This window comes from Oncorhynchus clarkii, chromosome 20 (genome assembly GCF_045791955.1).
Source record: "Oncorhynchus clarkii lewisi isolate Uvic-CL-2024 chromosome 20, UVic_Ocla_1.0, whole genome shotgun sequence".
In the NCBI taxonomy this organism is placed as follows: Eukaryota; Metazoa; Chordata; class Actinopteri; order Salmoniformes; family Salmonidae; genus Oncorhynchus; species Oncorhynchus clarkii.
In genome coordinates, this window is record NC_092166.1 from 17108613 (window position 1) to 17131671 (window position 23059).

General features: G+C 41.3%; 1 protein-coding gene across 1 annotated transcript in view; it reads left to right on the forward strand.

Annotated features, from left to right (window-relative positions):
• LOC139376023 (glypican-1-like) overlaps positions 1–17325 on the forward strand; it is a 135173-nt gene extending 117848 nt beyond the window's left edge. The window contains exons 7-11 of the mRNA XM_071118100.1: positions 19–149; positions 4787–4912; positions 5390–5520; positions 5686–5861; positions 15197–17325. Of these exons, the coding sequence (XP_070974201.1) occupies positions 19–149; positions 4787–4912; positions 5390–5520; positions 5686–5861; positions 15197–15405 (773 nt within the window). The 3' untranslated portion in view covers positions 15406–17325. The remainder of the gene's footprint in view (positions 1–18; positions 150–4786; positions 4913–5389; positions 5521–5685; positions 5862–15196) is intronic.
• Positions 17326–23059: the final 5734 nt, after the last annotated feature.

Consider the following 23059-nt stretch of genomic DNA (forward strand, 5'->3'; position numbering starts at 1 on the left):
CCCCCCCTCTCTCTGCAGATGCCATGCTGCAGGTCTCTAACAGGTTTGAGGGTGTGTCCAGTGTGGATGTGGTGCTCCTCTCTCTCCCCACACACATCTCAGAGGCTATCACCACCATGATGGACAACATAGACACGTTTAACAACAAGGTCAGAACAGCAGTCAGCACACACACACATACTTACCCATGCACGCAAACACATGTGCCGCACGCACGCGCACACACACACACACACACACACACACATATATGCTACCGCCAGTTCACACATTCAAGTATTCTTACCGATCACTGACACAGTGTTGATCAGGGCTCATAACACATATTCTTAACCTGATGTTGATCCCTGTACTGGTTTAATGTTATAACGTTCCACATACCAGGGGCCATTTGTAAATTGTGCATATGTACAAGATATACCCCAAAATGTGCCAGTTCTCACGCAAATGTTGTCATTTCTAAAAACTGAACTTGACGTGGGAATGTGCTTAGCTTCCCGTAAACCTTAGGCCATGCATGCACACAGTCTATAGTGCTTGAAGTATTGCATTGCAAGCAGGCATGTAGCCTAGTATTTTGTGCAAATGGGGGATAGGATGACATGCTTATCCCCCCCCCCCCCCCAAAAAAAACAAGATGCAATCATTTGCTGTTAGTGAGAAGAGCGAAGATACATTTTTTCATCTTTGCATTCTAAAATAGTTAGAAATAGGCATCTATTTCCTATTTAATTTCCATGATAATTGCAGAATATATTCCTAATATTTTCTGACTGTGATGGTTTCATACTCTTGGATGTTGTTGATACTTTATCTTATAGGTCAACAACATCCAATCTCTTATTTAACTGGACCCACTTTAAAGTAGTAAATATTGTAGATCAATTATATTGTATTCAAGCATTTTGCTCTGTGGTAGAACAGACGGTTCACCTTTTCTGTTTACGTTTTTTAGGATACTGCACATCTGAACTGTAATTTCAAATGTCTCAAATAAACAATATAAACATAATACATATTTTCATAACCATTGCAGAATAAATTCCTCTCCACCTTGTCTGGCCATGCTTCTTCTTCCCGAAGAAGCATCTGATAAATCATGATGTGCATCTCTCATTTAAGTTTGCCTTTTTGCTCTCTGCATCCGAAAGGGAGGGCAGGTTTATAATATAGAACAATCTACAGGAGAATGGAGCAGATGAACAGACAGTTGATATTTCGCTTATACTGCTACCACTGTATAGGTTTACTGTGTTTTATTTGTATTTGTAGACTTTACAATGTTTCAGAATTCAATGGCAGTAGACTTTTTAGGTGGACCTGTTAACAGGATTTGGACCTGTTTACAGGATTTGGACCTGTTTACAGGATTTGGACCTGTTTACAGGATTTGGACCTGTTCCACAACCATTTGCAATTGTTGTTTTCTTTCACAAACTTTCAAATACAGAAAATATCATTCTAAAGTTTAAAACATTCTGCCAACACCTCCAGAGACATTTAATCAAGTTTGCCATTGCTATTTCCTTAAGAAACTGCCTTAGCCTAATTCCAATGCTTTGGAAGTGTATATCAAATAGGGGTGTTATTGTCACCATAAAAGGTGAATGATGGGCATTTTTTTAGGGATCGTTTTAATGCTCGTTCACGTGCACACAGTTTCAGGACGGGTCTGATTTATAATGGGAAACATGCGTGCGCCCAGTTTTAAATCTCAATATTTTATTTTTGTATGTGCGCAGTCTTTTCAGAAATTGTGCGCGCAGCTATATCGTGTGAAACGTATATAACTGTTATAAATGAGGCCCCTGAAGAGGGACTGATAACACAGCCTCAAAGCCAACCTTTAACTTCTCATTTTAATGGTGTACGAGCACCACTTTAATGTGTCCTTTAAAAAGTGTAAGGAGCCATGAAATCTTAATTTTTTGTTTACTGAAAGTGGAAAAGTATGCAAATAGTGTTAGGGAACAAAGGCTTCTCTGTGCTGTACTGGTGTCGAGGCCAAAGCTGGCCTGGAGCTCTGCAACAACCTGGCAAACCAGACTTCACAACACTAGCCACAGTTTGCCCCTTAGGTACTGATCTAGGATCAGATTACTTTGATCCGATATCCTAAGTTTTACCATAAAGTGAAACTAACCTGAGATCAGCTTCACCTGATCCATTATTGACAGTCTTCTATGACATATAGGCCTAGTCCTACCAGGTTTAGGTAGTCCGTTTTAGTCATAAACTGTTTCAACATGCAACTACTGCTAATGCAGCTTCTGTGGTTTCATTACTTTTCACAGAGTTACAGTTGAATGTTAACATTTAGAATTGGGAATTGGACAAATATGTTCCAGATCCCTGGGTAGGGGCACCTTCTACCTCAGGTTGGTACAACAGGGCGTAAGTGGGAAACATGCGGTGTGTGTTTGTGTGTAACAGGTGTGTGTGTGTGTGCGTGTGTGTTTACTTGTTTTGTAGAAAAGGTATTCATGCAGGAGAGGTAGATAGTTACAACACCTCAGAGCTATCCAGAACAGGTTAAACAAGATGGTAGTGTCTTTGTCTCATACATTACATCTAGGTAAAGGGTATGCTTGAAGGAGCATGGGACATTTGTGTTCTTGGCATTGAAATGATACTAGAATATTTAATTACTATATGTTATCTACAGTGCATTCAGAAAGTATTCAGACCGTCTTGTCTCGGAGCTCTATGGACAATTCCTTTGACTTCATGCGCTGTCAACTGTGGGACCTTTTATAGACAGTTGTGTGCCTTTCCAAATCATGTTCAAATTAATTTACCACAGGTGGACTCCAATCAAGTTGTAGAAACATCTCAAAGATGATCAATGGAAACAGGATGCACCTGAGCTCAATTTAGAGTCTCATAGCAAAGGATCTGAATACTTATATACATAAGGTGATTCTGTTTTTTATTTTGAATACATTTGCAAACATTTCTAAAAACCTTTTTTTACTTTGTCATTATGGGGTATTGTGTGTAAATTTCGGAGGATTTTTATTTATTTCATCCATTTTAGAATTGGGGACGCAGGTAGCCTAGTGGTTAGGGCCAGTAACCGAAAGGTTGCTTGATCGAATCCCCGAGCTGACAAGGTAAAAATCTGTCGTTCTGCCCCTGAAGAAGGCAGTTAACCCACTGTTCCTAAGCCGTCATTTGAAATAAGAATTTGTTCTTATCTGACTTGCCTGGTTAAATAAAGGTTAAATAAAAAAATAAGGCTATAAAGTAACAGAATTTGGAAAAAGTCAAGGGGTCTGAATACTTTCCCGAAGGCACTGTATGTAATATCTGAGTCCTCTGGCGTTGTAAGTAGTGCAAACTAAGTGTTGTGTGTCATGTGACATGTCAAGGAGAGCACACACAATGCCATATTGTTTCGTCATGTATAAGGTGGCTCACCAAACTCCTTCAAATGGAGCATGTGACTTATGGCTTTACCAATGCATACAGTAAGTACTGAGTTTAAAGTTATCTATTAAGAATGGAAGTTGAGGTTTAACCCTCTCTATAGGGATTATATACGGTAGTAAATGATCAATTTACAGTACAGGAAAGTACGAGTTTATTGGGCAAAGTTTTATTACAATGCAAGGTAGTTTTCGGATGTGATAGGGCATGCAAACTGTCATGAATTACAAAGGGAAACCCAGTCGCCAGCTGCCCAGTGACACAAGCTACCAGATGAGCTAAATGCCTTCTACCCTCGCTCTCCGTAGCCGATGTGAGTAATACCTTTAAACACGTTAACATTCACAAGGCCGCAGGGCCAGACGGATTACCAGGATACCTACTCTTCACTGACCCAGTCTGTAAAACCTACATGTTTCAAGCAGACCAGCATAGTCCCTGTGCCTAAGAACACCAAGTTAACCTGTCTAAATTAATCACCCCGTAGCACTCACATCTGTAGCCATGAAATGCTTTGAAAGGCTTGTCATGCTTACATTAACACCATCATCCCAGACCCACTCCAATAGACCCACTCCAATTTGCATACTGACCCAACATATCCACAGATTACGCAATCTCTATTGCAGTCCACACTGCCCTCTCCCACCTGGCCAAGAGGAACACCTATGTGAGAATGCCGTTCATTGACTACAGCTCAGAATTCAACACCATTGTGCCTGAAAGCTCAATACTAAGTTAAGGACCCTGGGCCATCTCCAGGTGGTGAGGTTAGGCAACAACACATCCGCCATGCTGACCCTCAACACGGGGGCTCCTCAGGGGTGCGTGCTTAGTCCCCTCCTGTACTCCCTGTTCACCAATGACTGCGTGGCTCCACACGACTCCAACACCATCATTAAGTTTACTGACGACACGACAGTGGTAGGCCTGATCACTGACGACGATGAGACAGCCTATAGGGACGGCCTATAGGGACAGCCTATAGGCGCAGTGCCTTAGACCACTGCGCCTCTCTGGAGGCCCTCTCTGCATTGTTGGGAAGGGTCCGTAAGTAAGCATTTCACTGTTCGTCTACACCGGTTGTTTACGAATTATGTGTCAAATAAAGTTAAATATTGTTTGTGGTAGTTGTTGATCTGATTGGGCAAGAGATTTCGTTTGAAATCCTCAAGACTCAAAACACCCCATGGAGAGTAGCTGCTAATGTTGATCCTAATAAAATACAAAATACCAAAATTAAGGTATTATTTTACAGATTGTCTCAAGAGTTGTAGCTTTTGCTCCTAAATAAATGCCTGTCAACTGAATCATTTGGTCACTTCCTCCCGCTAACTCCCCCTCTCTCTATTCTCAGGTGTTCCAGGCATGTGGGAATCCAAGGGAGGGAGGAACCAGCAGCACTGGGTTGGAGGAGGTGAAGAGGAGGGGGAAGGTTACAGTGGAGGACAGCCCAACCTCTGGGGCTAGGCTGGAGAAACTGGTCAGTATTTACTGTCCTCTTTCTCTTTCTCTTTCTCTTTCTCTTTCTCTTTCTCTCTCTCTCTCTCTCTCTCTCTCTCTCTCTCTCTCTCTCTCTCTCTCTCTCTCTAATATATATATATATATATATATATATATATATATATATATATGATACGGTTTCTGTTTAGATGTGTAATGCTACAGTCAAGAATGCAATGAGTCAGATGAATATGAAATGTGAGGAAATGGAAACAACCATTATCTACCAAATATTAACACACTGTTGATTGTTTATTGCTCATACAAAAGCTATTTACAGAAAGCGTGAATGCTTGAACAAACATGATATTGAATAGCTTTTGATAGTAGTTTCCAGTACACAGGTTGTATTCATTAACCACCAAATGAAAGAAGTGGTACTGAAACAGGAAGGGACTACCTGAACTGGTCCAATAAGAAATGCTTGTTTTTGTTTTCCATTGCAAAACGCCCCCAGGTGTCTGATGTGTCAAGGAGGCTGAGGGACATGCAGCCCTACTGGGTCTCGTTACCCAGCACCCTCTGCAGTGACAGGGTGGCCACTAGGGCCCAAGCAGACAAGTGCTGGAACGGCATGGCTCGTGCCAGGTAGGACCCCTAAACCACGTCTGTGTGTGTGCATGCATGCTATGTGTGTGTTTATGCTCGCATGCATACATATTTGTGTGGGTGCCTCTGCATGTGTGAATCATGCATGTGTGAGTGTGTGTGTATTTGAGTTCTCCCCAGTCATCCTCTCTCCTTGTCTCCCAGGTACCTTCCAGAGGTGATGGGTGACGGCCTGGCTAGTCAGATCAACAACCCTGAGGTAGAGATCGACATCACCAAGCCAGACATGACTATACGACAACAGATCATGCAGCTCAAGATCATGACCAACCGCCTCAAGAACGCTTTCAATGGCAACGATGTGGACTTTCAGGACACCAGTGAGTATAGATCTAGGATCAGCTCATCATATGCAAATACTGACTCCAACCATAGAGGGAATATCGCAAAATGGACCTTACCTCAGAGTTTAGATGCAATGTCATCCTACTCCTGAGGGCAAAAGCTGTGTGGACAACAGAGAGGTCTCCCTCATGGTCAAAACACTATATGTTGACATGACTACTGGAAATATTTGATATGTTGTTTTGATTGTCTCCAGTGTCGTTCCATGTAATTTCATCAAACCATGACACCCACCATCTCAGATTGTTCTGAAATCATTTCTGTGGTGTCGTGTCTTTGGCTATGTCGGATTAAGTGATATGACATGCTATTCTATAAAATTATTTCTCCATAATTAATATCACCTGATTGAGCTAATCATGTAAATGTAATTAACTAGAGAGTCGGGGCACCACAACATAATATTTATAGAGCTGTTATCTTCCGAATAAACTCTTAAAGACCTAGTAATATTTTACATCAATAGCAGTCAATATCAATCGTCATCGTTTCATCGGAAAGTTGTAAATTCTTAGTTATCTGCACGAACCCTGGCTAACAATTCGAATCAGCAATACAAAATTGGGTTTAATTATTTATTTACTAAATACCTAACTAATCACACAGAATTACACATACACATAATTAAATCATAACTTGATTACAAATTGGGTCATAAAGGAAAACGTCCCTAGTAGTTGGAACAGATATGACAGCTTGTTACACAAAGGAAAAGGGCTGGGTTTGAGTGAAAGAGCGGGAAGACTGAGGAACAAAGGGAAGAAGCTGTGCTATCGTAAATACAGTATCTTATGCATTCTATATTTACTCTGATCTGCGCTTCGGTAGGTTGGTGGTAGATGGAAAGCCGTGTTGCCCAACCGAGTCCTTTGAAGAATGTCTCTGGTGGCCAATTGGATACGATGTAGTAACGTTGTTGTGTGGTAGACGGGATACTCTGTCTGTTCCTTCCTAACCTGCGTTTGCAGCTGCGGTTGCTAACTCAACGGCTAGGAGGTATCACTTCTGTAGTGAATAAGAGTTCAAAGTTCATACCATTCGCAACCAAAGCTCACGCTGATGTTGGCTTCATTCTGTAGTTATTATCGGAACCATACATCCCCGGAATAGGAAGTTCTATTGTAGTCAAGGGCTTATATAGTAAGGGAGAGGAGGGCGTGTTTGAAAAGTTTTATAGGCCATGTCGCTTCACAGGGGCGGGCCACTGATTGAGCAGCCCTATCTTATGAAAACCCACATCTCACATTTTAGAAGCTAAAATCACATTTCATCCCATCACAAATAATTTCATATTCAAACATTTAAATTGGACAACAATTCCATGTGAATCCGATACCTCTGATGTGTAGACTTTCCACTGTAGAGTTTATGTCATCTTATCATTGATGAGAATGTCTCAGATGACAACCCGAACTGACATCATATTCATTAAGTACCACCGCATATGTTCAATTGTTCGAATTACCAGAATATAATTCATTTCCCCCCACCTACTGATGTTCCCAGAATCTCTAAGTTAACCAAGGGTTTTGCAAATGTAACCTCAGTAGGGTAGAGAGAGGAAAAAGGGGTGAAGAGGTATTTATGACTGTCATAAACCTATCCCCCAGGCCAACGTCATGACAGTAGTTAGCAACAGATAAGATAAGAATTCCGGAAGCATTATTTTATTTAAATATAATTAGATTAAGCTAATTGATTTATAGGATTAATATAATATTCAATAATTATAGTATCTAACATCCGATTTGGACAAAAATATTTCTAACAATCAGTAAGACATGAGTAATCTGAAGAAGTGGTCAAAAGCACAGACCCCCCCCACACCAATCCCACCCCAGCAACAATCAGTATCAGTTCTATTTGTTTGACAAGTAGAATAGAACTGCGGCTCAGAGTATTGTTTCTTCATCCTATGTAATGTATTCTCTGTGATTTTGGTGATGTTGTTTTCACCTCTTCAGAAAAATGTGTCATTGGATTCATGTCCCATCCTACATCCTGATAGTATCCGTTTCTGACCACTAGATGGTGCTGTTCCTGCTATCAGGTTATTGTTTTTTTAGTAATCTCACCCCCCATTGTTAAAGGGATAGTTCACTCAAATTACACAATTACGTATTGGTTGTCTTACCCCGTAGCTGTTTATGGATCAGGTATGACAGCAACCCATGCTTTGGTTTCGTTTACCTGGCCACTGTTTCAAATGCTAACTTTTTAGCATCTGTGGCACAAATCCAATGCATGTCAATTAAATTAGAGAAATTTGAAGTTTCACACTTCACATCCAAGTCATCTATATGTAACATCATTGAGTTACACAATACATTTTTAGATACTTTAGGATGATTTGGCAAGCGTGAAAATACGAATATAGGTACCATTGAAAAGTTAGCATTTGAAACAATGGCTTGGTAAATAAAACCAAAACATGGGTTGCTGTCATACCAGAGGGGCAAGCTAGATTTGCTCAGGGTTTCTGAAGTTAACTAGCTTCATTTGGCTTCACATTCCAGCTCAGGCTTTATCCGTACTACGACAGTGGATATTGCTCGTACGCCTGACGGTAACTCTAGCAGGCTTATAACTGTGCATGCATGTTGCACATGGCTAGTTGAATGCCAAACTCTTCATTGAGGCGATGCTGAAACATCAACCCATGGTTCGATTCAGTGCCAGATATTTTAATTTGTGCCAAAATCTAAATGAAAGAAAAGTTATCTTACAAGTTGCAAATTCAAGAGTCTGTGTTGTGAATTAGGCTTTTAGAAGTGCCGTCTTATTTCATATTACTTATCGTTATAGCCGACTTTCAAATCAAATTTTATTTGTCACATACACATGGTTAGCAGATGTTAATGTGAGTGTAGCGAAATGCTTTGGTGTGCTTAACAATGCACAGCCACAAGCGCCTTTTCCCCACTCCAATCGATAAAATAATAGTATTAAGTCAAACAAAAGTGTCACTGTGAATGAAGTTTAAAATGCATTCTGTCATTTCTAAATGTGTAATGTGATATATTTGATTATTGAAAACATTTGTTACACAAAAACATTTGATTAATAAAATATTTTACGGTCATCATCCTCAAATGAAGGGGATGATGCCACAATTTTTGCAAGAGGGAGGGAATCTGATTTCATTGGTCCTCAACTTGTGGCTCAGTCATTTTATTCAGGTTAAGTGGAGTTAGCTGTGAGTTAGCCTGCCCCGGAGCAGGTAAGTTCTGAATGATTCGTTGCCATAGAAATTTACCTGGATAAAAGGTGGGCCACTTTCGTGTGACCGGTTAAACTCAGAGTTGACCAAAGTTACCTTGCTAACTCCTCAAACCTGGTTCTTAGGATACCCCTCTGGACCATTGACAGTTTACAGTCTACATGTCATTTTGTAATTTGAGTAATCTATCCCTTTAATGATGAGGGGGGTGGGGGATTCAAAAAATAATAATTGGAGGAGGAACAGTACCATCTACTGGTCATAACTTGGTAATAGCAGATATGGGATGGGTCATAAACAACTTCAATGACAAATTTCTCTGAACAGTGGGAAAAAAACATCACCAAATTCCCTGTAGAATACATTACATAGGATGAATAAACAATACTCTGAGCTACAGCTCCATACTACTTGTCAAACAGAGAATTGATACTATATACTCATTGTCTGGGTGTGATTGGCGTGGGGTGTCTAACGGTGCCCTAGAGAAAAGTTTGATCCAAATGTCCAAATGTTAGGTACTATATTTATTCAATATTATATGAATCTCATAAATAAACAATTGCCAATTTGTGTGCATTCAGTTACGTTAATTTGTCAGAGATTATTTCTATTTCAACAAAATAAATGTTGCAGGAAGGCTAATTTAATCAGTTTCTAACAACAAAAACGATTTCAGAACAAACTGACATAGTGGGTGTCTAAAACTTCTTTCTTGTGTTTTTGAGGTGGAACGACCCTCCATCCAGCTTGTTATGTGTGTTGCTAGAAAACCAAACCAAACCAATCCCTTTCATAAAAAATGTTTGTTTGTTGATAAAGTAGACCTAGAGAGAGAGAATATTTAAGAAGCATATCATCAGTGAAGAGTTAGCTCACATGATTTAAAAAGACGTCGCTATTTCAGTGCTATTTTTATAGGATTGAGCTGGAATTAAGTTACCGGCTAAAGAACTTGGCCTAAATTGTTATGCCATTTGTTATAACTGAGGTAAGATTATTGTACTGTTTTATTTTATTGTGTTGCATTTTGTAAATCTCATTGTGTGAACACTGTCACAGAAACCCTAATCTTGGGCTTGAACCTGGGAGAGTATAAGGACACTGCTGACCTGCAAAACAACTAACCAAAATCTAAAACTGAGTCTTACCAGAAACTTTAACCTTAACCCATCAAATGCCTGATTCAAACGCTGTTTGTAGTTTAAGAATTGTAAAGGGATAAGGAATGAGATCATATAAAGCTTTTGGAGTGGTTTCATTGCCGTGATACTAGCTTGTGACCAGGTTGTGACACAGTAAACAGATGGGGGGGAGAATCATTGAGTGCATGTAAAGTATAGCAGCATCTGTTGACATTTGGTTTCTGATGAATTTGACATTTACCAGGTTGCTTTTTGCTCTTCCATATACTTATTTTATTTGTTTTTTGAAAGGTTAGAGTCAATAATTATTTCAAATGTGAAACCATCTCAACCCTCTGTCCCTTTTACAGTTTCCTCAGGCTGATGGGTCTCACTGTTCCTGATGGAGACCGGTTTAGTTGTGTTCAATGTAAGACATGAGTGGTCCAACATGTCAGCTATTTTGGGAGAATGCTGATGATCCTATAATTGGCCACATCTCCAGCCTAGAAGATTGGTGTTATGACAGCAGATTTCCAGTCGTCAGGGAACACTGCTTGTTTAATTGATAGATTTACCAGATGAGTGACTGGAGAGCTCAGGGTGCTGGAGTTTTTCTTCAGGAGGGCGGAGTCATTTCCATACACATCCTGTGCCTTGGAGTTTTTAAGATTAGTTAGGATTTAATTATCTCCTGCTCAGGCACTTCAGCTGTGTTAAAAACAGGAGAGGTAGAGACAGAGAAAGTGATCACTTTATTTCAATGGCCAAATGTTACTGTCAGGTTCTCAACGGAGTCTTTAAAGACATTGTTAAATGTTGAGGCTATTTCATCCTCATTTTAAAATTCATTGTATTTTCCTGCTATGCTTTTGCAAATTTTTTGGATAATGTGTTGAGATTGTCCCATAGATGTTTACTATTTCCTCTAGCATGGTTGATAAGACCAATAACAAAGTTGGCTTTGGCCTTTCTAAGCTTGTTGCTTTATTGCGCAAATCCTTAAAAATCCTAATCTCAGTATTTACACCTGTTTTCAGAGCAGTTTGAGAGCAAAGACTCCAAAGGTATGCTGTTGAAGACCTGCTTTTTGTCTTGTCTGTACATGAATCTCTTTTTGGTTAGCTTCCTGGGGATGACAGTCAGATTATGATCTGATATTTATTTATTTTCCACTGGTGGAATTGCTTCAAAATGTTCATAGAATACGTTGTTTGGTGATGGTGGACAGTACACTGTATGCCAACAACAGTGAATGACATTTATAGTGACAGTGTTATGGTTACTGCAATACATTTGATTTCCATTGAGCGGGTGAATTCAAGTTGGGTGCATTTAATACTTTACATCAGTGGAGGCTCCTCAGAGGATGAAGGGGAGGACCATTCTCCTCAGTGAATATCATAAAATATACATTTTAAAACATTGAAAAAGTTATCCTTTTTAGATAAAACTATACTAAATATATTCACTTCACCAAATAATTGATTAAAACACGTTGTTTTGCAATGAAGGTCTACAGTAGCCTCAACAGCACTCTGTACGGAAGCACAATGGTGTAGCCGGAGGAGAGTGCATAGACTAGAGGCTAGAATGAATACAACGTGGCTGTTATGACAATGAACTTTGTTTATGCTTGATCAGAGGTGTATTAATTCTGCCGATTCTGTTGAAAAACGTTTCTTAACGCGCGGAGGCAAACAAAACAGGGATAAAAATAGCTGAATTTGTCCAATAGAAACGTTTGTTTGCCACTGAACTAATGATTATACCCTAGAGAAGCTAGATGCAGGCAAGAGTGTGTAAGGCGGTATTGAATGTGTCACTGTCTGTCCATATGCCCCTGTTTGTCATCTAAAAATGTTCTCTCAACCTGTGTGCACCTACGTTGTAAACTTTCATTCATAGGCTAGGTTGGAGCAACCTCATGATGGGTTTTGGGAAATGTTAGTATAATGCAGTAGCCTAAATCTATCGATGTTACATTGAGCTGGGTGAATGATTTATGACTGACAGTCATCCAATATGCTGTAATAGAAATAAGGCCATGCTCATGAAAAAAAAATGTCCTCCCTCATTATAAACGGCACTGACCACCACTGCTTTACATACACAAGCAGCCCCCACACCCATTTGCCTGTCTTTTCTGAAAACGTTGTACCCTGGCATAGCATAAGCAGCCTCAGGTGATGTTTTGATTAGCCATTTTTCAGATAAACAAAGGTAATCCAAATTTTAATCAGTCAATAGTTTTTCAATCTGATCGGTTTTTGAGGTGATGCTTCTGATGTTCAAATGACCCACGAGCAATCATTTTGGTTTCTCCTGAGGATCCCAGAGAAATCTTGCTTGGTTTATTGTTTGAAAGAGGGTGAGATCGCATTTTTCGCGCTGGAACTCCCGGTGATATTTTGTTTAGTGCTTTAATGCGTTCATATGGATGGTGCTTAGTGCTTCTGAGATGTGGGCTGAAGTGTGCGTGTAACTTCGCCACCGTTGACAGTAGTCCCACTGGTAGATGATTACCTTGACTGGTGGTAAGAACGCCAGGGGAGGAGCATCCATCTGTAGAGCCTGGATTCATCTGGACATCCCCAGTAGTATTGTCATCGGGTAGGTGAGTAGCTGTCTGTAGGGCCAGACTGGCCTCCATCGTCCCTCTGTGCTTGTACATTTGGTTGGTGTGATGGCTCAGCGGTTGTTTAGAAGAGATGAATAGATAACTTCTTGGCTAGATGGATTTTGAGTAATGCATTGACTGGGCCGATGTTCAGGACTCCAACAACAAAACACTGATACAATCAGCAGTGTAAAAACATAGGTTGTAAGAAAGGATTTTGGGCAAAAATCGCCACAAGCTGCCTTTGCATTATGTTTACTTTTCAAAATGTCAAACATAAAGAGCTCAATTTAGACCTCGATTTTGGCTCCTACACAAGTTAATTATGAAATGCTAGCGGCCATGGATTGTGTGCCATTCAGCGCTGTATAGGTCTCGACTGACAGCTGTTCTGAACTTGAGCACATCGCACAACAAGAAGTTGCCTGCATCCCTCCCGCTAATTGGGCAACTTTTGCAAATGTTTTGTTATCTGAGTGCAGGACATGCTGTAAATCACAGAGACTCAATGTATTTTGAAAGATGAGACATTGAGGATTATAAAAAATACCTCTGATGTCGCACAAGCAAGCCAAACACCCGTGACTCCAAATAGCATTTCCATATCATAAAACTCGTGTAATATACAGTGGCAACATTTATGATCACTATGTTTGATGTATAGTTACAATATGACATGACGTCATACCCTGGGTTATTCTGAACAGAATGAGCCTGTTTGTTGTATTGTGAAGGAAATTAGCAGCGGACTACACATCTGAATTATGATCTGTTTCTCTGAATTGCTTTGTGAAAGCCGAACACTGCAGAATCGTATTTTATCATTTAGCTAGTTATGTTGGCAATAGAACAAGCTTTCAAATCATGCCCACCTGACCCAGATTACGATTTATAATGGACTGTTTTTGGATTGTGTAAATAACAGAAATTGTGTAAAGGCAGGGATGTAGGGCTGTGTTCCTAACAAAACAACTACAAGTGTGCTTGCTCCAGTTTCTCAACGGCACAGCTAGGATAGCTTAAGATGCACGTTATAGTTGAAGACTATTCTTTGAGTCATAAAAGTGCATTGAAATTACTTAGAAATAGTGCACACTTTGGAGAGGTGTGTGGCCACTTGGAAACACCAGTTTGTCCTCTCACTCAGACCCTTGTCATTTTTTTGTCTTACAGTATGTTGCACCTACCACACATTTTCCAGGAATTTCTGATCATGTTACTGAACGTATCCAGAGTATATTCAGATTTCCTTGTCAACAAATGAGGCGAATTACAGTAAATGTAAAATGCTCATCCCTCCCGAGTGGCGCAGTGGTAACTGTGCTACTAGAGATGCTGGGTTCCAGTCCAGTTTTTGTCGGTCCTTGTCCCATCGCGCACTAGTAACTCCTGTGGCGGGCCGGGCACATTGCACGCTGACACGGTCACCAGGTGTACAGTGTTTCCTCCAACACATTGGTGCGGCTAGCTTTCGGGTTAAGTGGGCATTGTGTCAAGAAGCAGTGTGGCTTGGTTGGGTTGGGTTTCGGAGGACGCATGGCTTTCGACCTTCGCCTCTCCCGAGTCCGTACGGGAGTTGCAGCGATGAGACAAGACTGTAACTAGCATTTGGATACCACGAAATAGGGGTTAAAAATAAATTAAATAAAATGTCAAATGTAAACTGCAGACTAAAGCAACATCTTGGCCTTGTACTGTTATAATCTCCACCCGGCACAGCCAGAAGAGGACTGGCCACCCCTCATAGCATGGTTCCTCTCTAGGTTTCTTCCTAGGTTCCTGCCTTTCTAGGGACTTTTTCCTAGCCACCGTGCTTCTACATCTGCGTTGTTTAGGGTTTTAGGCTGGGTTTGTGTATAGCATTTTGTGACTTCGGCTGATGTAAAAAGGTCTTTATAAAGAAATTGGATTTGATTTGAGTGTAATGTGTTTGGATTCCGTCTTGTCAGGTTGACTGTTGTCCTCATCTTCAGTATAATAAGTTCCCCATAATCTCAAAATTGTTCCCTTTTAATTTCCACCATGGTTATTGATATGCTTTCCGTACTTCTGTAAGAAACATTTCAATGTAGCCCTATCCATATAGGTCAATACCCACAAGTATAAGGTGATAAAATAATATATTTTTAGAACAAAATGTAGAAATGTGCCGTTTTCACATGGACTAAGGTATGGCGCTGGATATAATGCATATGAGGTTGAAAAGTGGTAGAATTGCCCTGTAAGATTAACATTCTAACTTCTTTATTCTCTTCAACTTTGTTATAACTGGCATATAAGCCAGAGAAACTGTATTATTTTCTCAAAAAAATGTATTTTTTTCTTCTTCTCCGTCTTTGTCTTCAGGTGATGATGTCAGTGGTTCAGGAAGCGGGATGTGCACAGATGAAAACTGTCCCCGGGGCCCGCGCCTCATGGCCCCCAGCACAGACAGACCCAAAGTGTACGCCTACCCTCCGGAGAACAAGAAGGTTGTGAAAGCATCAGCTGACCACAACCTCCCATCCATCGCCCTCTACCTGCTCTCATTGGTTATGTTGCTGCTCCGGCGATAATTGATAGGGTATTCCACCAATCGAGACTGAGTTTGGGACAGGACGAGGGGTGGGAAGAGAAGAGAAGATGTCGTGGGGTTACTTACTTACTTTGCCAAAACAAAACAAAAATAACGAGAAAAAAACCCGAATGGACTTCCTTTTGGGCTCGGATAAGAACAAAAGTTGTAATGAGTATTATATTATTCAGAAATGTTTTGGTTCTGTTCTTGTCTTTTATTTTACGGTATACAGCACCACTAGAGCTCGTCTTTTCACATTTTTATTTTGTTTTGTTTTCTGGTGTTTGGGTTCTCTGAGATATCTGTACCTAAGACATGTTAAGAGTCAATCTATAGACTATAGAGATATACAGGATGTTAGTGTTGGTTGACGCTGTGCTGTGTAAGGGGGACTCTTCAGTCATGCTGAGCCTAACGTTTGTATTCCTAATCATGTAAACAGCCTTTATGTCTGAGGAGATGATTTATTTATTAAAAACAGAGGAATATAATCCCCCCGGAGCGTCTTTGGGCTCCCCAATATTTATAGAAAAACTACTTCTACCCCAAACGAAATAAACTATTGATGAGTTTTCTGAAAGATAATCTGGTTTCGGTAAGACCCTAAAAACCTTAAACCTATAAACCCCAACATTACATGGCAACAGTGAGAAAATTAAAACGCTTCACATAAGCCGTTTTTTCCTCTGCTTGATAATATAAGGCAGTAATAATAGTCGTGATCATATTCACACAGACATGATCCCTCCACCCTTACTTCTGTCTTTCCCAGAGCAGATCTGTTTCTCTAGGCTTTGGTGTCTCTATAGGACCAGATGGGGATTTTTATTTTATTTTTTGGGGGAGAAATTAGTGTTAGTGTGACCACAGTAGTCCTCTGTATTGACACGGTATTGTCAGAATATGGTAGTATATGGGCTGTGTGGGTGTGTACTGCCGTTTGTTCTGTCTCAGTGGAGGCCGGTGGGAGGAGCTTTAGGAGGACGGGCTGGAATCAATGGAACGGAGTGGTTTCCATATGTTTGATGCTGTTCCAATTATTCTATTCCAGCCACTGCAATGAGCCTGTCCTCCTATAGCTCCTTCCACCAGCCTATTCTGCTCTGTCTTCATATAATGGACCTTGGACGACATAATAATGTGTCTTTCTCTTGTTTCTCTTGTTAATGACTAAGATTTGATGGTACCTATGATGAATACTTTTGGACAGAGCCAGCCAGCTACAGTGGAGTGGTTTTTACATACTGCACTATAACCACTTGTTGTAAAGCAGACTGTGTACATGTGTCTGACCGACCGTTTCTCTGTTTGGACGGGTTGACTTAGGGATTGGAATTCTGTGATGATCACTCAAATAGCTTTTTCGCTCTCTCCCTCCTCTCATCTCATTCTCTTTCTTCTCACCTCCCACCTTCTTTCTCTCCCTTCTCACACAGTGCCTCTCTTCCCACTCCCTCTCTCAGTTCTCTCTGCCTCCCAGGCTATTTTTCATGGTATACTATTCATCTGTTATGAAGACCTGCAAATTGTTCTGCAATGCTTTTTTTTTTGGCATTATGGCAATGACAGAGCTTCATCATACTGCAAAATGATAGGGATATTGTGGGAATGTTGTGGAAGGCCTTTGCTGATGAAAATCTTGCAGCCAGGGAGGAAGGATGTACTTCAACTTAGTTCAAATAATTGTCAAGGCTCTCAGTCTTAGACCACTGTGGGGGGGGGGTAAGTGTGTGTGTGTGTGTGTGTGTGTGTGTGTGTGTGTGTGTGTGTGTGTGTGTGTGTACACGCACGCACGATAAAGAAGGTCTTCTTGGGCTTATTCAACAAGTTGGAAACCGATAGAAACATATTGTATAGAACTGATTCAATGCTTTATGCCACATGATATTAAAAACATTGTCTCTTGTACAGCAATATATTTCTAACTACAGACTGAATAGGCCCCCTTAGGGGCGAGTGGAGATGTTTTGATACGGTCTGCGCTCATCAATAGCCGACCTTGAAAGTGCAATCAATGAGGAGATTGGAGAGATTTATGACTCCAGAGACAAGGTCATACACTAGAACTGAGGTCTTCAGCCTACGACGGTGCACTAGAACTGAGGTCTTCAGCCTATGACTGTGCACTAGAACTGAGGTCTTCAGCCTATGACTGTGCACTAGAACTGAGGTCTTCAGCCTATGACTGTGCACTAGAACTGAGGTCTTCAGCCTATGACGGTGCACTAGAACTGAGGTCTTCAGCCTATGACTGTGCACTAGAACTGAGGTCTTCAGCCTATGACGGTGCACTAGAACTGAGGTCTTCAGCCTATGACGGTGCACTAGAACTGAGGTCTTCAGCCTATGACTGTGCACTAGAACTGAGGTCTTCAGCCTATGACTGTGCACTAGAACTGAGGTCTTCAGCCTATGACTGTGCACTAGAACTGAGGTAGCAAAGCAACACGTCCATTAGGCATGACCTTTTTGGTTTCTGAGGGAGGAAATTCGGGAGGACACACAGGAACTGACATGATCCCGTTCAGAGCCATAGAGTTCAGAACACTCAAGTAGGAGGACTGCAATAGTTCTCAAAGCCGGTCCTGGCGGATCCCTTTGTATCCAGGTTTTCCTTGCAACCTTCACACAATTATATTCCATTGATCTGATATGCACTACATTATTCAATTGATAGATTGGGTGAAAAACCTACAAGAGTCCTCTTGGACTGGTTATGAACCTCTGTTAAATAGGTTACGTGTGAAAAGGCCAAGAAATATTGTGATACATTTTGTGACACAAAAACACCCTCTGATAAAGAGGGTACCATGTGAGCTTGTGTAGGGGTCCCTGGTTTTAAACTGCCGTATCTATCGGTGTGACTGCCCGCAGAAACATTCCAATGCAAAGAGACAACTAACCACTTTTACTCATGACGACTTCACTCACTTTCAATGGACACGCTTCGCAATGCCACCGGACAAAATTTGCACAACCCCTCCCAACACCCTTACTCCCCCTCTTCTCTCCTCCCAACACCCTTACACCCCCTCTTCTCTCCTCCCAACACCCTTACTCCCCCTCTTCTCTCCTCCCAACACCCTTACTCCCCCTCTTCTCTCCTCCCAACACCCTTACCCCCCCTCTTCTCTCCTCCCAACACCCTTACCCAACACCCTTACTCCCCCTCTTCTCTCCTCCCAACACCCTTACTCCCCCTCTTCTCTCCTCCCAACACCCTTACTCCCCCTCTTCTCTCCTCCCAACACCCTTACTCCCCCCTTTCTCTCCTCCCAACACCCTTACTCCCCCTCTTCTCTCCTCCCAACACCCTTACTCCCCCTCTTCTCTCCTCCCAACACCCTTACTCCCCCTCTTCTCTCCTCCCAACACCCTTACTCCCCCTCTTCTCTCCTCCAAACACCCTTACTCCCCCTCTTCTCTCCTCCCAACACCCTTACCCCCCCTCTTCTCTCCTCCCAACACCCTTACCCCCCCTCTTCTCTCCTCCCAACACCCTTACTCCCCCTCTTCTCTCCTCCCAACACTCTTGCGCGCTATTCTGAATAGTTCAAAGTCCACTGCCTCTTATTAAACGTTGCACTTTTATGACGTAAGAGAACTAGGTATTCGATAGGATGGCAATCTGCACAAAGACAGAGATCACAAGATGGTGGATTGATAGGCGAGTCGACACTCCATATACGTCTACTGATTAGGATTATGCAGAGAGAGAAATAGCAATGTCAGATTTGGGATGAAATAATATTAAAATCTTTCAAACACGTTTGCTCTAGAATGCCTGGGGTTTTGCAGATGGGCGTGGTTTGCAGTTATGGCCCTATGTTGTCCATTAACCCAGGCCAGCTCAATCAAGCACAGATAAAGTATTTTAAATTATTTCAAATATTATTTGAGCCTAGGTCTGATATAACCAGTGGCCCTGGACACTACTCTTTCCCCTTCACAAGTTAAATGTGGCAGGCATTTCCGAAAGGTGACGATTTGAAAGAAAACCATAGCAATTAAAAAATATATATATTTCTTTTTTTTTTTTACATTTGGAGATTTGTGTTTATGGTGATGGTAGATGCAAGAAGAAAGAGTTTTGAGTCAATATGTGTAATTTGCTGTTGTTTGTTCCTGGAACCTTGTGTCAATTATATACGTTGTAAGATTTTCAAGATGTCCTGTGTTATGTTAATTTTGTGGTGAATTTTTGTGTCAGTGACATTCTATGAATGCATGGATGAATGAACTTTATCGACCCCCAGAGGGGAAATTCCAAGACAAGAGGATGCCTGGACAAACCAACAGGAGAATCGTAGAGAGAAAAGCAGGGTTCACACACACACACACAAATCGATAAGCTTGTTAGTCAACAATACATTTTATTCTGGGCCTTTTTCCATGGGAGAACACCAGCCTCACTCTTACCTACATTTTCCATATCATTGCAAAACAGCTACTATACACATTTTTGACAGTAAACTGGATTGGAACGCTGTGTATGTTGCACTGCCTTGGGGTGGTAAACTAATAAAACTGATGCAGTCGGATTGAAATGCACTTTGCCATTTTGATAGTGCTTAAAGTCCTCACCCATTACACATGTTGACATCCATAATAAGGATACAGACATGTATTTTCTTGTTTGAGTTATGATTTATGCAAACTGCAACAGTTTGCGGGACTTGAACTTCCAGTTATTGCACTAGCGCTAGTTAGCAACTTCCTTCCAACTGCACACAGAGATATAAAATGGTATCCACAAGTTCATCTGACTCTGGGGAAGTAGTATGAGGGGCCAGCCCTTTCCACCAAATGTGGAGAGAGAGAGAAAGAAAGGAACACAGGTCAACACAACATCCGCTCGACTGCTGATGTCAGAGCTAACATCTGCCATAAGGTCTGTCTGGTCAACAGGGACCAGCCGCCAGCCGCTAGCTACACCATGTGTTAAGTGGTTTGTCTTGTCTGTTTGGATGGCTGGACAGTCCACTAGCTACTAGCTTTCAGTTCATCTCCCAGGGACGTTTTGGCACATTTTACTCATTGATGATGCTCTGGGAGACTGACAAGTTCTAGTTCATAGAACATTTCCTCTCTGGATTCCTCCGAGAACCAAAGAGAAGAAGAACCTGTGCTGTTACTCAGTGTATCTTAGAAATAACTTCGATTCATAGGAATACTGAGTACGTTTGATGAACAAATGTCTGAGTGTAACCTAACCAGCTCTCTCTCTCTCTCTCTCTCCTAGTGAGAACATGTCACTCCCAGGACAGAGCCACACTGATATAGTTTGATGTCACAACACCAAAGGAATTGGAAAGAGCCAGACAGACACCAGCTGTGTCTCATTCTGTGGTGTAAATCAATCATTGTAAATGCTTTACACTTTGGTTATTTTTGAGAGAACTAGTGTGGAACCCTGAACAGACCCATGGGTGCAAAATTGGTGTAACTTTCCACAAATTCCCAGGTTTTCCAGAAATCCCAGTTGGAAGATTCCCCAATCAGAAAGGAATAAGTAAATAAAAAAGGTCTTCCAACCAGGATTTCTGAAGGAGTTACCAGAACTTTGCAATCATGGACAAGAATAACTTATAAGAAGTATTCTGAAGCCTGCATAGATGATGTGATAGGAATACATGTGGGCTCAAACCACATTCTGCCACAAAACATGATTAACTGCAGGTTTGTTTATTAGAAGAAAATATTCAGTCAGGCCTACTGATCATAATACCTCCCCACTGATTCTGTCTAGCCATGTTTAACTGCATATTATGATGATTGGACATTTTGACAGGACTACGCATCCATAAACACACTGAGAACTTGTTGAGAACTTGTTCTCAACTGGCCAACCTGGTTAAATAAAATAAAAAAACATGCACACACATACATAAAATGCACAACTAAGGCAGGCAAATACACACACACACCCCTCACTCTCTCACACACTCTGTTCTCTGTCGTGCTGAATTGACAACCTTGTTGACGCCTTGCCCTTTCGTTCAAAGCGCTTTTATGAGTGACTACTGACTCACCACAGTGGTACAGACTTCATATCTGAAATATCAGCCCTCCAGGCCAAAACACTCGTCAATAAAATCTCTCTCTCTATCAGAGCATGTCTAGGGTCCTAGACATGCTCTGATAGACTCACGTGTACTGGAACTCAAAGAGTGGATTATACCAGTGTACAAGAGGATGAAGGATTATACCCTATTAAAGGAGATATTATGTTATGAAAAACAGGTCAATAATTGTTCCATTGTAAACATAATTGTTTCGGAACAGGTGCATGGGGGTAAGGCTACAGCTGTGACCTAGAGTATTTCAGATGATAAATCATACCATCATATTGCCAATTCTCTGATCAGTTTAACTTTTTTTTAAATCATTATACATAACATTACATGAGCAGGGGGGACCTGACCTGAGATCAGCACTTCTACTTTCAGTAGCTCTGTGAATACATGCCCAGAACAATAACCTATATTGTTTGATATATAATGGGGCAAAAAAGTATTTAGTCAGCCACCAATTGTGCAAGTTCTCCCACTTAAAAAGATGAGGCCTGTAATTTTCATCATAGGTACACTTCAACTATGACAAACAAAATGAGAAAAAAAATCCAGAAAATCACATTGTAGGATTTTTAATGAATTTATTTGCAAATTATGGTGGAAAATAAGTATTTGGTCACCTACAAACAAGCAAGATTTCTGGCTCTCACAGACCAGACTTCTTCTTTAAGAGGCTCCTCTGTCCTCCACTCGTTACCTGTATTAATGGCAACTGTTTGAACTTGTTTTCAGTATAAAAGACACCTGTCCACAACCTCAAACAGTCACACTCCAAACTCCACTATGGCCAAGACCAAAGAGTTGTCAAAGGACACCAGAAACAAAATTGTAGACCTGCTCCAGGCTGGGAAGACTGAATCTGCAATAGGTAAGCAGCTTCGTTTGAAGAAATCAACTGTGGGAGCAATTATTAGGAAATGGAAGACATACAAGACCACTGATAATCTCTCTCAATCTGGGGCTCCACGCAAGATCTCACCCCGTGGGGTCAAAATGATCACAAGAACGGTGAGCAAAAATCCCAGAACCACACGGGGGGACCTAGTGAATGACCTGCAGAGAGCTGGGACCAAAGTAATAAAGCCTACCATCAGTAACACACTACGCCGCCAGGGACTCAAATCCTGCAGTGCCAGACGTGTCCCCCTGCTTAAGCCAGTACATGTCCAGGCCCGTCTGAAGTTTGCTAGAGAGCATTTGGATGATCCAGAAGAAGATTGGGAGAATGTCATATGGTCAGATGAAACCAAAATATAACTTTTTGGTAAAAACTCAACTCGTCGTGTTTGGAGGACAAAGAATGCTGAGTTGCATCCAAAGAACACCATACCTACTGTGAAGCATGGGGGTGGAAACATCATGCTTTGGGGCTGTTTTTCTGCAATGGGACCAGGACGATTGGTCCGTGTAAAGGAAAGAATGAATGGGGCCGTGTATCTTGAGATTTTGAGTGAAAACCTCCTTCCATTAGCAAGGGCATTGAAGATGAAACGTGGCTGGGTCTTTCAGTATGACAATGATCCCAAACACACCACCCGGGCAACGAAGGAGTGGCTTCGTAAGAAGCATTTCAAGGTC